This window comes from Pseudophryne corroboree, chromosome 10 (genome assembly GCF_028390025.1).
Source record: "Pseudophryne corroboree isolate aPseCor3 chromosome 10, aPseCor3.hap2, whole genome shotgun sequence".
Taxonomy (NCBI): domain Eukaryota; kingdom Metazoa; phylum Chordata; class Amphibia; order Anura; family Myobatrachidae; genus Pseudophryne; species Pseudophryne corroboree.
Genome location: NC_086453.1, coordinates 264,631,094 through 264,645,403, shown reverse-complemented (window position 1 = coordinate 264,645,403; position 14,310 = coordinate 264,631,094). Strand labels below are relative to the sequence as shown.

Below are 14,310 nucleotides of genomic sequence, written 5' to 3'. Positions count from 1 at the left end.
ACCTTCTGCAAACTGCTACCGGAATATTGCTCTTGAAATACTGTACAGCTGGATACCAAACACCACCTCCTAACCTTATTCTGTCCCCTCATATCCTGTAAAGACGAATCCCTCTGTTGTTGTACCTTTGAAGCAAATGTAACTCGCTGGTGTGGTGCATGTAGGCTATGTGTAAATGATGTGCTATGTGGATTAAATATGAGATATGTCTTTGTGGCTTTTCCATGCGAATGCATATGCTACCGTAATTACTCATACCACGCGCTAATACGCAGGACCTCGTGAGCCAATATACGCAACGTGCGAGTATGCGCACGCACGGCAGAACAAGCACGCACACGGAGGCCACTCTGTGTGGTGTTTGCACGTGATGCGTGTGACTATAATATTTTCGACTTCGACACTCCTTGCGTTTGGCTGTGCGATTGGGATCGTCGCTAGAACCAGTGCAAAAGCACAAAGTACTTTGTACCTGTACGACGCGCGTGCGCATTGCGGTGCATGCGCAGATTAGCCATTTTTTTCACTGATCGCTACGCAGCGACCAACGGCAGCTAGCGATCAACTCAGAATGAGGGCCATTATGCCTTTGATACCTTTGCCTCTCAGGACAGTGCATTCGGGCGAAGGATTCTCCTGTCCAATCAGGAGCGTCTCCTCCACTAATATTGCTTTGGGACATCCCAATGTTATCCTGTGGATAATCTGTGGACCCTGCAGGAGAAATATGTAGCTATGGTAAATTCACCGTTGATAACTATTTCTCCGAAGTCCACAGTATCCACAGGGATCCCACCCTGACGTACCTGATTTGAGGATCTTTAATCTTCCCTCTTGTGTGGAAGTGTGTGTATGTGTTCTTCTCGCATGATTAGGGCTCTCTATGATGCTCCTGCTTTGAGCTTTGGAAAATAACTGAATTGCCTGAGCCAGGAGGCGGAGATATAGGAGACTGGGCCGTTGCATTCTGGAACGTCTGTGGACTTCGGAGAAATACAGTAATTGACGGTAAGTCTACCATAACTACATATATATAGATAGATAGATCGATAGATCGATAGATAGATGTAGATATATATAAAGAGATAGAGAGAGCTATATATTCCAGTTCTGTAGAATCGCACACAATTAATTAAATAAAGTGCAGGTGCAGGGTCAGTTCAATGTATATAGCAGCAACCCTCCAACAAAGGAAGGGATGCAAAGTGGGCATCTTCATCAATTTTCTCACCATTGTCTTCATTACTGTCAGCATATTAGCAAGAGAGAGCACCCACACCTCATACATTCGCCCAGTAACACCCCTGTTTGATATACAGCTGTAACCACGCTCATCTAGCATGGCTACATCACAGGCAGGAACTTTTGGCGCCCATTCGCGGCGAGGCAGCGTACAGAGGTGCTCCCATTCATGCGAATGGGGCATGTGCACGTCTATGATGCGTGCGTACCCTAGACGTGCCCGTGATCACCCCAGCACACTGGGGCGCAGATGTAGCCACGATGAGCTTGGCTACATCTGTAAGGATATAATATTGCACCAGCAGAGACATTTTATCTTTACACTGAAACTCAGCATTTAATCTTAATACATTCATTCTTGAGCTATGGTACTCATCTGCACATGCGTTGCTAATGGTGTTTGTACAGAGTTGCTGTACAGATTCATGCACCAAGAAGTGTATTAGAAATGTGTTGGTCGGTCACAAGAGGTTGGCTAATCAGACTCAGATGTAACATGGGCATTTGCTGTATAGAGACGCTGAATTGCTGACATTGGAGGCCATACTCAGATGGATGATCTGTACCTAGCATAGGGCCGATGAAAGTTTCAGTGGTGTGACTGATGGTGACATCTAAAAAGGCACAAATCTTGATCTGTAGACAGTGTCGGACTGAGGCATGAAGGGCCCACTGGGGAAATGCAGTGGTAGGGGCCATGTTTAGAGGCCTGGCCAACTTATAGCGTATGGTCTGGGCCCCTTGATAAATATATAGAGTAAATACATAGTCCTGTGCGGTATAAGGTAACCTATGTATAGTGTATAATTCAAGTGCTCAGTCTGGAATCTGATCTCTAGAGGAGGATGTGGGCCTCCAGGCAGTGGGGCCCACCGGTGGTTCCCCCGGTACCACTGTGGGCCAGTCCGCCACTGTCTGTAGATACTGAAAATGAGCGGATGTCCTCCAGGGAAGGGCATTAAAGTTGCATTAGCATAAAGTCGCAGACCCAAAAATGCAAGTAAGGCCACAACTGTGTTTAACTCAGATTCGGGCCCTATGAGGAAAAATCTCGCTCACCCTCTACAGCCCCAGCCCTAAACAGAGCCCATCCCCATTAGGGCTTCATCCATAAATTTCCCGGCCTGGTTTTCCATTCCAATCCATCCGTGTACACTAATTTCTTAACATATGCTATAAGAGTGTATAGGGCCTTATTCAGCTTCAGTTGCAAAACTGCATAATCGCAAATCGGGCAATTATTGGCATACTTCACATGCGCTGCGAACGCATTGCGCGTGTGTGGAGGCTAAATTGTGATCACAATGTAGTGAAATGCGATCGCAATTTGATTGACAGGTAGTGACCATTTGTGGGTGTTAACATGGCGTTTGTGGGGAGTGGTTAGAGAAATGCAGGCGGATCATGGCCGTTTTCGGGGCGTGTATCTGACTTCAGTTGTAATAGATTGTGACTAAAAACATGGCACCAGTGCAACTCTATTCTCATTCTTACTAGCCCTGAGTCAACCGCAGTTGTCGATGGCACTTAATTTGTGTGCATGCATCGCAATTTTGCGAATACATCGGTGGGCGACTTTTACCTTTCTGGGCAGCTATTCACACGCGATTTTTAGTAGAAACAGGATTGAGAAAATCGCAATCTGTCTCAATAGCGATCCAAGCTGAATTACTCCCTATATCGCTAGCGGCATATCACCTCAGTGTATCACAGTGGAGAATCGCCATGGCCTGATCTGAGCATGTGGGAGAACACCACTGTATGTATACAAGTGATACGCCACTTCTGGCTCATTTGTGTTAGGGCTCTGTAAGGAGTGCGTTGTGGCACTGTATAAAAAGTCTGTAGAATAAGGCAGAATACAGATGTAATTCTCTCGTAGTAATAACAGATTTCTCTAAGGGCTTATTTGATATGGTATGATTGCAGAGAGGGTAATAAGTGGTATTGATGCCAGTCAATGATCTTGTTGCCTGCTCCCCTTTCCGTGCGCTGCAAATGTGGCTGCCATTGTCTGACGCACTATGGGCCTGTGTCGCACGCTAAGCCGACACGCACATAGGTGGCCAATATGTTAAGTATTGCGCATGTGTCCGAGTCATAGTGTGCATGTGTTGTTACCATAGAGACGTAGAACTGCGTGTCAGCAGCTGCGCCTAAAGAAGCACAACCACTCACACAGGGCGCCTTACTCAGAGAACTGCACCTGCCTTATTGCTGGTGCAAGTTATAATGGTGTGTCCAATGGGTACTGCTGTAACTAGACATTTTAGCGCCTGTGTGCAAGAAACAGCATCGGCACCCCCATATTTAAAATAGGGCAAGTGCGCGCCGCAGGCGTGTGTCAAAAATATAAAGGCGTGGATTCATGGGAAGGGGCGTGACCACAAAATAATACCAATTCATATTATGCTGTACAGTAGTCTCCATTATTTAAATTACGGTAGAGCCCTCTTTTACACATTATGCCAGGTAGAGCCCCTATCACACATTATGCCAGGTAGAGCCCCCTTTTACACATTACGGCATGTAAAGCCCCCTTTCACACATTATGGCAGATAGAGCCCCCTTTTACACATTACGGTAGGTAGAGTCACCTTTTACGCAGTATGGCAGGTAGAGTCCCCTTTTACACATTAAGCCAGGTAGAGTCCCCTATCACACAATACGCCAGGTAGAGCCCCCTTTTACACATTATGCCAGGTAGAGTCCCTATCACACACTGGGGGTCATTCCGAGTTGATCGCTAGCTGCCGTTGTTCGAAGCGCAGCGATCAGTGAAAAATAGGCTAATCTGCGCATGCGTATGCACCGCAATGCACACGCGTGACGTACGGGTACAAAGTCCTTTGTGGCTTTGCACAGGTTCTAGCGAAGCTTTCAGTCGCACGGTACAACGCAAGAAGATTTACATGAAGTGGGCGTTTCTGGGTGTCAACCAACCGTTTTTAGGGAGTACTTAGAAAAACGCAGGCGAACGCTGGGCAGGTGGGTGACGTCAAAAGCCGTCCCACCATCGTTAGAATCAACGCACATGAAGAGTAACTACAGGGCTGGTCTTGTTTTGCACAAAAAGATTTTGCAGGCGCTCTGCTGCACAAGCGTTTGCACTTCTGCAAAGCGAAAATACACTCCCCAGTGGACGGCGGCAATGCGTTTGCACGGCTGCTAAAAACTGCTAGCGAGCGATCAACTTGGAATGACCCCCATTATGCCAGGTAGAGCCCCCTTTTACACATTATGGCTGGTAAAGCCCCCTTTTACACATTACGGCAGATAGAGCTCCCTTTTACACATTACGCCAGGTAGAGCCCCCTTTTACACATTACGGCAAATAGAGTCCCCATTTTGACGCATTACAGCAGCAGAGTCCCCATTTTGACACATTACAGCAGCAGAGTCCCCCTTCTGACACATTACAGCAGCAGAGTCCCCCTTCTGACACATTACAGCAGCAGAGTCCCCCTTTGACACATTACAGCAGCAGAGTCCCCTTTTACAAAGGGAGGGAGAGAGAGACAGAGACAGTGCTATAGTTATGTTTGCTCTGGGGGCAAGGGCCAGGAAGCTGCATTGTCCATCAACGGATACCCCCGGCTGCACTGCTTTGCGCATCCCCATGTTATAATGACTAGCAGCGGGAAGCGTGTCACTCACCGTAAGCATAGCCTGTCCCCCCACCAGAGATGGATTTAGAGCTCATAGGGCTCTAAGCAAGACACCAATTTAGGGCCCACCTTCCGCAAAAATCCCCCCTCCCCTGTCAGTCAGTGTGTGACAAACCCACCCCACTCCCAGTCAGTCAGTGTATGCCAAATCCCCCTAGTCAGTCAGTGTATGCCAAATAACCCCCACCCCTCCCGCCCAAGTCAGTCTGAGTAAGGGACGGACACCCCTCCATATTTGAAATAGGGAAGGTGCATGTGCCTTAAAAAAGTGGCATGGTCTTGTGGGGCGTAGCCACACAATAGTATCCCCAATTCAAGTTGCACAGTAGTACTCCTTACTCACATTACACCGTATAGCAGTGTCCCTTATTCACATCACGCCACAGAAGTGCTCCTTATTCATTTATTATGAAACACACTAGAGCCCTTTATTAACATTACGCTAACACCCCCACACAATTTAATATGTCAAGCAATATGCATACATGATACAAAACAAATGTAACATAATATGCTAAGCAATACATAAAGTGTAAAATGCCACAGTGTAATATGCCAAATGACATGCCCAGTAAGATATCCCTGCTGTACCTAGACAGCTCTTCCAGGCAGGGTCTTTTGCAAAACTCTCACCCCCCCCCCCCCCCCTTCCCACATCCGGCAACAAACACACAATCTGGCCCCTAGTGGAAAGACCCCCATCCCATATACCCAGAAAGCAGCAGAGTAAAAAAGAAAATAATAATGATATGGCAGAGGGGGAACCATACAGAGGAGGAGGGCAGACTCACCAGAGTGCAGAATTCAGTGCCCGGGTCTGAGAGGGGGGGTTTCCCTTCTGTGCATGTCTGGGTGAAACTACAAGTCTCAAAATGCATTACAGCTTGCAAGTCCCCGGCTGCCCACTGCTGAGCCCGCGTGTGCTCATCTCTCCACTCAGCCCCCCAGGTCCGGATCCGCACCAGGTAATTCTCCTTACTGTCCTGAAACTCTGCTCCACTTTTGCCTGCTTCCCAATTCCTGATCCTTACCAGCTGCAGCTGTATAAGTCCCTGATCCCATGTCTTATCGCGACTTCGGCAACGCGCTTATCGCAGACTATGCTTCATGTGCCTCAGCATAATCACGGCATTGGGAGGAGGAACCCGCCACATCAGGGACCCGGCGATACAATTACCTGAGGTCATTGATCGGTTTGACTTATCTAATAATTTTATACTATTATTTGTGGTGAGAGTATTTGTTTTCTTTACAAACATTTGTGCCACAACATCAGCGCTGAGTCAGCCGGATCTGCGTGCCATATGCTTGTGTACACATGTCATTCACCCATGTAAGAGGTTTTGTTTCCAACTCCAAATCAACAATCTGTAAAGTGTGGTTCAGATATATTCGCTTATATATATATATATATATATATATATACTGTACATCATACTTGCTTCTGTGATCAAATGCAGGGGCCTCATATCTTTGAGGTGACAGCCTAAGTTCTTTAACCACTTAACTGACAATTGTTTTTTCCAAAAACCGCTCAGAAGTTTTTTTTTTAGGAGTGAATTAGGTGAAGAACTTGTATTTAACCTTATCCAAAGAGATTTTAGTGAAAATAAATGTTGTTTATTATATTTGGAAAAAAATAGTTTTCCCCTTCTCAAACATCGGAACATCTGTCATAACCATTGGAAACATTGCGACCACTGTGGCATTCATTTTGAAGCTGGGGCAACCACTTGGGGGGAGGGTTGGGGAGATTAATTAACACTTTGGCAGCGTCTGCTTTTGTCTGCAACTGCTGGGTGGAGGGTCCTGCCATGCCGACCGATCAGCAATGATCAGCAGCACGCCATAACAGGGGGAGGGTGCAGGGAGGCAGAAGGACCTTCCGATCCCTCTGAGAGCAGCAGCTGTGGGAAGTTTCTCTTCCCTGCGGCTGCACACGCTGTTTATGGTCACATCCTGTGCGACCCGGTCAGATAGAGCACTTGCTGGTGTGGTCGCATCTTATGGGACCATGCCAGGCAAGTGGTTAAAAGCCCATACACGATGAATGATGTGCACGCCCATGCTCTTTGAAGCAGGTTGTCAGTCTTCCATGCATGCAGCTCAATCCCTTCAATCCCAGCAGAGCAGATGGTTTGTCGTTCAGATCGTTGGTAAATCGCTCAGTGTGTATATCTCTTTTGTCAGGGAGTTCAAGGAAAAATCGCTCATCTTCCAAATTGTCCATCTTTCAAGTCTTCTAGTGTGTATGGGCCTTTAGACAAATATATATTTTATTTTGCCGATCCCTAGACCCAGTCACCGTCAGAACATGGAATTGCCCCAATTAATCTCCAATGAATTACCCCAGAGTGACTGCGTGTATAACGCTGGGTGGAGTCTGGAGGCAGAGTCATACTCATCTGCAGGGAGCTCAGCTACCCCATTTCCTCGCCCAGCAGCAGAGTAAGGTACAATAGGGGGGTGAGGGACATGGGCAGCGCTAGCAGCAGTCACAGGTACACTATGGACACTGACACCATCTGCAGGTAGGGTAACACCACCGAGACTGAGCCTACTTGCCCCCACCCTGTTGCCACACACCGCTCCTCTCCTGCCGACACAACTTGCCTGCCGCTTGACCCCCACACCCCGGCCCAAACCACTTCCACAGCAACAATGACTCCAGGCAATACTCAGGGGCCTTGCAGGCAGGGAGTGGCGGACCCCGCACCTCTCCCGCATACATACCGTGGCTGCCTGTACACCACCACACCACCAGCCTACCTCCTGCCGCTGCAACACAGGGTGGTGGCTATGGTGGCCCACCAGCGGAACGGAACATGTGCGGCGGCCCGCCTCTTACAAATTACTTTCCGCACACACCTTTGCGACATCGCCGGACCTCCCAACGCCTGCCGCCTAGGTCCGCACGCTGATCCCCTCCCGGGTGTGTGCGCCCCCTGCCGTCGCACAGCCAAACCACCGGTCCACCGCCACTACACAAGCCCCGGCCACAAACAAACACATTGAGGCCATGCTTCCCATTAGGCGGAAGCTATCATATACAGCTTGGTCGGGTTCACTATGCCCCACTGACCCCGGACCATTGCTAATGCCCCGATGCTGCATCACCATGTCACAACAGCAGTGAGGGGCTTACCTCCACTACAGACATGATCATTATTACCTCATGGCAATGTCACACATTCCAACAAAGGCAATCATACTGCTACGTCACACCTTAACTCCACACCTACAGCTACTGAGTACTCCCCAACACTCCACTGTCACCCTCATCCTCCTCACTACCCGCCTGGCTGTGTACTGGTCACACAATAAGCCCTCACACACTGTCATAGCCGTGCACACGGGGGGTGCCTGGTGGGTCCCCCCCCACACGCCTGTTGCTGCGGTCCACGGGTCAGGAGAGACCCTCACTGTTTCACCCTCTCCGGCAGTCATTTCATATTTCTCCGGCTGTGCTTGCAGACCAGCTCTTGATTGGTGGCCAGCCTGTGAGCTTTGATTGCCTCACAAGCCACTGTCATATTTCTAATGGAGTGAGACACAGGAGAGACGTGCGGTGGCCTTGCCTTTGCTCAGCGTCAGAGACGGGAATCGGCGGCACTGGCAGCAGAGGAGGGTGAGCACAAATGGGGGCATATATGTTTCTGCCATCGCTGGGGGCATAAGTATATCTGCCACCACTGGGAACGTATATGTATCTGGCAGCACTGGGGGCATATGTATCTGCCACCGCTGGGGTCTATGTATCTGGTACCACTGGGGGCATTTCTGTATCTGGCAGCACTGGGGGCATATGTATCTGGCAGCACAAGTCGTGCGGGGGTTAAGGGGGCAAAGCCCCTTACGACAGTGTGAAGTGCTCCCGTAGGGTGCGATGAATCACCTGGTATCTCATGTATGTGCTCCTTTACAGTTTAGTTTGGGGTAGGAAGGCTTTAGTTTGGGAGAGGGAGCACGCCCTCCTGTGAGTAATTTTTGCTATCCCCCTCCTCACTCACAGTATACACACAGGGTAGATGCTAGGAGTCACAACACAAGGGGGAGGAGCTAGGCCAGCGGGATAGTTCCTCTACTATCCACGCCACCAACTATTACCTTTAGTAATTAGGTGGCGAGCCACCGAGCCCGAAGCGTGGCGAGCGAAGCGAGCCCGCGAGGGTACTTTTCGGGTACCCTGTTCGCCCGTAGCTCCTCCCCCTGGTGACGTGTCTCCTCCCCTAGATACGTCAGAAGGTCCCTTCTCCCACTCCGAAATAGAATCAACCATACACACATAGGGGGTCATTCCGAGTTGATCGCTAGCTGCCGTTGTTCGCAGCGCAGCGAGCAGGCTAAAAATCGGCACTTCTGCGCATGCGTATGACGCGCAGTGCGCACGCGTGACGTACTTTCACAAAAGCCGATGTAGTTTTACACAAGCTCTAGCGACGCTTTTTAGTCGCACTGCTGATCGGTGAGTGATTGACAGGAAGTGGGTGTTTCTGGGTGGTAACTGACCGTTTTCGGGGAGTGTGTGTAAAAACACAGGCGTGCCAGATAAAAACGCAGGAGTGGCTGGGGAAACGCAGGCGTGGCTGTACGAACGCAGGGCGTGTTTGTGACGTCAAAACAGGAACTAAACAGACTGAAGTGATCGCTAGCTAGGAGTAAGTCTCGAGCTACTCTGAAACTGCACAATCTTTTTTGTAGCAATGTTGCGATCCTTTCGTTCGCACTTCTGCTAAGCTAAGATTCACTCCCAGAGGGCGGCGGCTTAGCGTTTGCACTGCTGCTAAAAGCAGCTAGCGAGCGAACAACTCGGAATGAGGACCATAAGGGGGTAAACCAGAGTTGATCATTGCAGCAGTAAATTTGTTAGCAGTTGGGCAAAACCATGGCCCTCATTCCGAGTTGTTCGCTCGCAAGCGGATTTTAGCAGATTTGCTCATGCTAAGCCGCCGCCTACTGGGAGTGAATCTTAGCATCTTAAAATTGCGAACGATGTATTCGCAATATTGCGATTACACACCTCGTAGCAGTTTCTGAGTAGCTCCAGACTTACTCGGCATCTGCGATCAGTTCAGTGCTTGTCGTTCCTGGTTTGACGTCACAAACACACCCAGCGTTCGCCCAGACACTCCCCCGTTTCTCCAGCCACTCCTGCGTTTTTTCCGGAAACGGTAGCGTTTTTTCCCACACGCCCATAAAACGGCCTGTTTCCGCCCAGTAACACCCATTTCCTGTCAATCACATTACGATCGCCAGAACGATGAAAAAGCCGTGAGTAAAATTCCTAACTGCATAGCAAATTTACTTGGCGCAGTCGCAGTGCGGACATTGCGCATGCGCATTAAGCGGAAAATCGCTGCAATGCGAAGATTTTTACCGAGCGAACAACTCGGAATGAGGGCCCTTGTGCACTGCATGGGGGGCAGATATAACATGTGCAGAGAGTTAGATTTGGGTGGGTCATATTGTTTCTGTGCAGGGTAAATACTGGCTGCTTTATTTTTTTACTGCAATTTAGATTTCAGTCTGAACACACCCCACCCAAATCTAACTCTCTCTGCACATGTTATATCTGCCACACCCCTTGCAGTGCACATTGGGGGTCATTCAGACCCGATAGCATGCTGCAGTTTTTTGCAGCCGTGCGTTCGGGTCTGAACAGCACATGCGTGCGGGCCGCGATGCGCAGACTCGTCGGGCAACGATGAAAAGAACGAAGAAAGCGTTCGCAGCGGCGAACGCAAGAAGATTGACAGGAAGAGGCCGCCCGGGGGTGTCAACTCACCGTTTTCTGGAAGTGTTGAGGAAAACGCAGGCGTGCCCGGCCTTTTCCAGGGAGGGATTCTGACGTCCGCTCCAGCAAGGATCATCGCAGCGGCTGAGTAAGTCTTGAGCTGTGCAGAGATTGCACAAACCTTTTGTTTGTACAGCTCTCTGCATAAGCGAACGCACCACTGCAGAGGCATTACCCCCTCCCCTGTAGGCGGCCATTACCTGGTCGCAGCAGTGCAAAAAATAGCCTGCGTGCGACCAGGTCTGAATTAGGCCCATGTAGGGCTGTATGTTAGTGCACATCTCCGATGGTGTGACACTTGTGCATGCACAGGTGCCGCGCTGTACATGTGCAGATCTTGTTCTGTAACTACTCACAGTGCCCTGGACAGTTCACCTGGATTAACAATTCGGTAATTGGGGATGGGGAGGGGGCGGCAACTGGGGTCCCATTTGTAGGCATCTCTAAACCAGATTTACTGGCCTCTGCAACGAGATTACTCTGGCCATCCTGAGTGACCTGATGTTTGCTCAGATGTCCGATGGTCATGCAGCCGATCCCATGCAGGATCCTGGACACAGCAGCGGATCACAGAAGTCGGCAGTGGGCGTCTTTTAACTCAAGACACCTTCTACTACTTTTGCTTAATTTCACACCACTATTGCACTCAAATAAGCAGCGTGTACCTCCTCTGAATTAGAAAGATAGATAGGTAGATAGATCTGTGACTCTGTGACTCATTTCCTAACGCTGGGCGGAGTCACAACGCTGGGCGGAGTCAGAGTCATAGAGTCACAGATCTGCCCAAATATATAGGAGATATATGGCTGGTGACAGGTGCACCGACCAGAGCCGGCCCCTCCCGCAGGACGTCCCTGGGCACAGGGCTCAGGAGCGTGGGCTGCCCGGGGCGGCAGTGCAGGAACCGGCCAGGTGAGTGCCGTACTTCGGCTGCATTCCCGCAGGCCCGCACTGGTCTCTCCTCCCCATGGCGGCCCAGGCGTCAGCGGCTAGATAGCTGCTTCTCAGCAGCCTAGGGGCAGGGCAGCAGCTCCAGCCATGGGTGGGGGAGCAGACCAGCAGCAGCGCCAGTAGCACCGACATAGCAGCGATCACTGGGATCCAGAGGCCGGGGCTCCCCGTACTCCCGCTCACATTGCTTTCTTCACTGCGATACTTCAATGGCTACTGCCTTACAGGACCACATTAACCTGCACATGCCTGCCCTGCCCTGTCTGTCATCACCAGGTGCATATATATAATTAATGTGTGTGTGTGTGTTTGTATATCCGCACCTTTCCCACCCACACCACTCCTGTACCCGCCCCTCCCCCACCTGCGGCACCCCTGCACCTCCCCAACCCGCAATGCCCCAGCACCCAGCCCTCCCCCACCCGCAGCACCACCGGACCCCCTTCCCCCATCTGCGGCACTCGTGGCGCCTCCAGACCTGCCTCCCCCCTCCTCCATCACCTGCAGCGCCTATGGACCCCATCCCCGGCAGCCCCCGCACCTGCCACTTCTCCACCCGCGACATCCCCACCCCACCCCCACCGCCTCCCGACCCCCTACCCCACTCTCGACACCCCCGCAACCGCCCCTTCAACACCCAAAGCCCCTCCGGAACCCCTCCCCCATCTGCAACAGCCACCGCACTCCCGCCACTCCCCCACCTGCAGCGCCTCCTGAAACTCCTCCCCCGTCCACGGCCCCCGCCCCACCAGCAACACCTCCCGACCCCATCCGCAGCACCCCCTCTGCACCCACCCCTCCCCCACCCACACCACTTCCGGACCCCTCCCCATCCGCGCCCCCCCCGCATCCAACCCTCCCCCAACCACAGCATCTACAGACCCCATCCGCGGTATAGGTACTACAACATCGCACGCCCTTTGTCCGTGTAATATTTCACCACTCACAAAATTATGATTGGAGGTAATACTCCATATAATAACATTTTTGCATGCCCCAAGGGCGTGCAAGGGTTAAGGGGGCGTAGCCCCTTGCGACGGTGTGAAGAGCACCCGTAGGGCGCGATGAATCACCTAGTTATATTATCTTGAAGATAATCATTGATTTGTAATCATTTAGCTTTTATTTCAGCATTGGTGAGTAGAGACTCCTGGCATGGCTATGCAGTAATGCTTTGCAGAACTATGTAAGGGGAAGATAGGGGAGATGTATCAAATCTTTAGGTGGTATTCAAATTATCATGCCCAATCTCCTTTCTAAAGTGATCTCCGTTATCGCGTATAGCATGCCCATAGTAATCAGGTTTAGCTGCGGACAGGATTAGGGCGCCTCGCTACCCTGAGTGTAGTGAGCTGAAATGATTATACCACTCCCGTCAGCAGAAACAGAACGGGTGTGGAAGGGGGTGAAAAGAATTGAATACCGCCATATTGAGAGAGTTATGGTGGTGAAGTTGTCCATACCAACCTATCAGCTTCTAGCTATCATTTATCTAGCACAGTCTGTAAACTGACATAAGCTGATTGTTTGCCATAGACAACTTCTTCACTTTATCTCCTTTAAAGCTTTGCTACGTCTCCCTCATAGTGACTTAGAGAATATCCTGTGAGGGAGTGAAGTCCAGACATTTGCATGTGTTTTGTGTTAGCCCGTGCTTCCTGTGCTGCCTCCATCCTGTAACTGCTGTTGGTTGCCGCAGTGATCACTGTGATGTTACACTGACACTGCTGCTGGTAGGGGAGATCCCATTACAGAGTATGCGCAGTGTTGCTCCCTCTCTCACCCCCAGCTCTGCTCCAGTCACACCGTATTCTCTGGCAGGGAGGACCAGGGTTATCCCAGATGGCTGCTAATGCTTTGTGCATGGAGATAGCCCGGGCACAGCACAAACTCTTCTGGGATTGATACAGAGTTATTACATTACTGCTATACATGATGATCGCCTGTTTGGCCAGGGGCAATCTGCAGGATATCCTAAATGAAGGCTTTCCCGAGGTATGTGTGTGTATTATTACTGATTCATGTGTATAGAGGCCAGTTGCTGTGACTTTGGGGTGAGTTGCAGTACTGACCTCACTTGTGTGGGTGATTTCCAGAGCTCTGTCTAAGTTTGGGGTATGTATGATTGCAGTGGGGCAGTGACTATCACATGCTGGCTGTACAGTGTAGCAGAAGGAGCTGGATAATACAGGCAATTAGTCACGTCTGCGTTCTGGTACATATTGATGAGTAGTGTGGAAATCCATGGCTAGATTTTGCATTATTAATATATGTATTTGTTTCTGTAATACTTTGTATTAGACTTTGAATAGTGTGTGTGTGTGTGTGTGTGTGTGTGTGTGTGTGTGTGTGTGTGTGTGTGTGTGTGTGTGTGTGTGTGTGTGTGTGCTGCACAGGAAGCATTGTGTTGATGTTCTATGTGTATTACCTTTATATAGGCACATCGTATGTCACTTGTGCACATGACACTGCTGGGGATCCGGTCTCTAGGTCGACACTATCTAGGTCAACCACTATTGGTCGACAGTAACTAGGTCGACAGGGTTTCTAGGTCGATAGGGTCTCCAGGTAGACATGTTCTAGATCGACAGGTCAAAAGGTCGAGATGAGTCTTTCACGATTTTTTTCCGTTTTTTTAACCTTTTCATACTTAAC

The 14,310-nt window shown here is 50.2% G+C and overlaps 1 protein-coding gene across 3 annotated transcripts in view; it reads left to right on the top strand.

Moving 5' to 3' along the window:
- The window catches only part of DIXDC1 (DIX domain containing 1), a 360,729-nt gene that overhangs the window by 66,453 nt on the left and 279,966 nt on the right, over positions 1-14,310 (top strand). For 2 of the 3 annotated variants that reach the window (XM_063943243.1, XM_063943241.1), the window contains exon 1: positions 13,452-13,650. The exons of the other annotated variant lie outside the window; for it this stretch is intronic. In XM_063943243.1, the coding sequence (XP_063799313.1) occupies positions 13,588-13,650 (63 nt within the window). In that variant the 5' untranslated portion in view covers positions 13,452-13,587. Of the gene's footprint in view, positions 1-13,451; positions 13,651-14,310 lie in introns of those variants that run through there. 3 annotated transcript variants of the gene reach the window in all.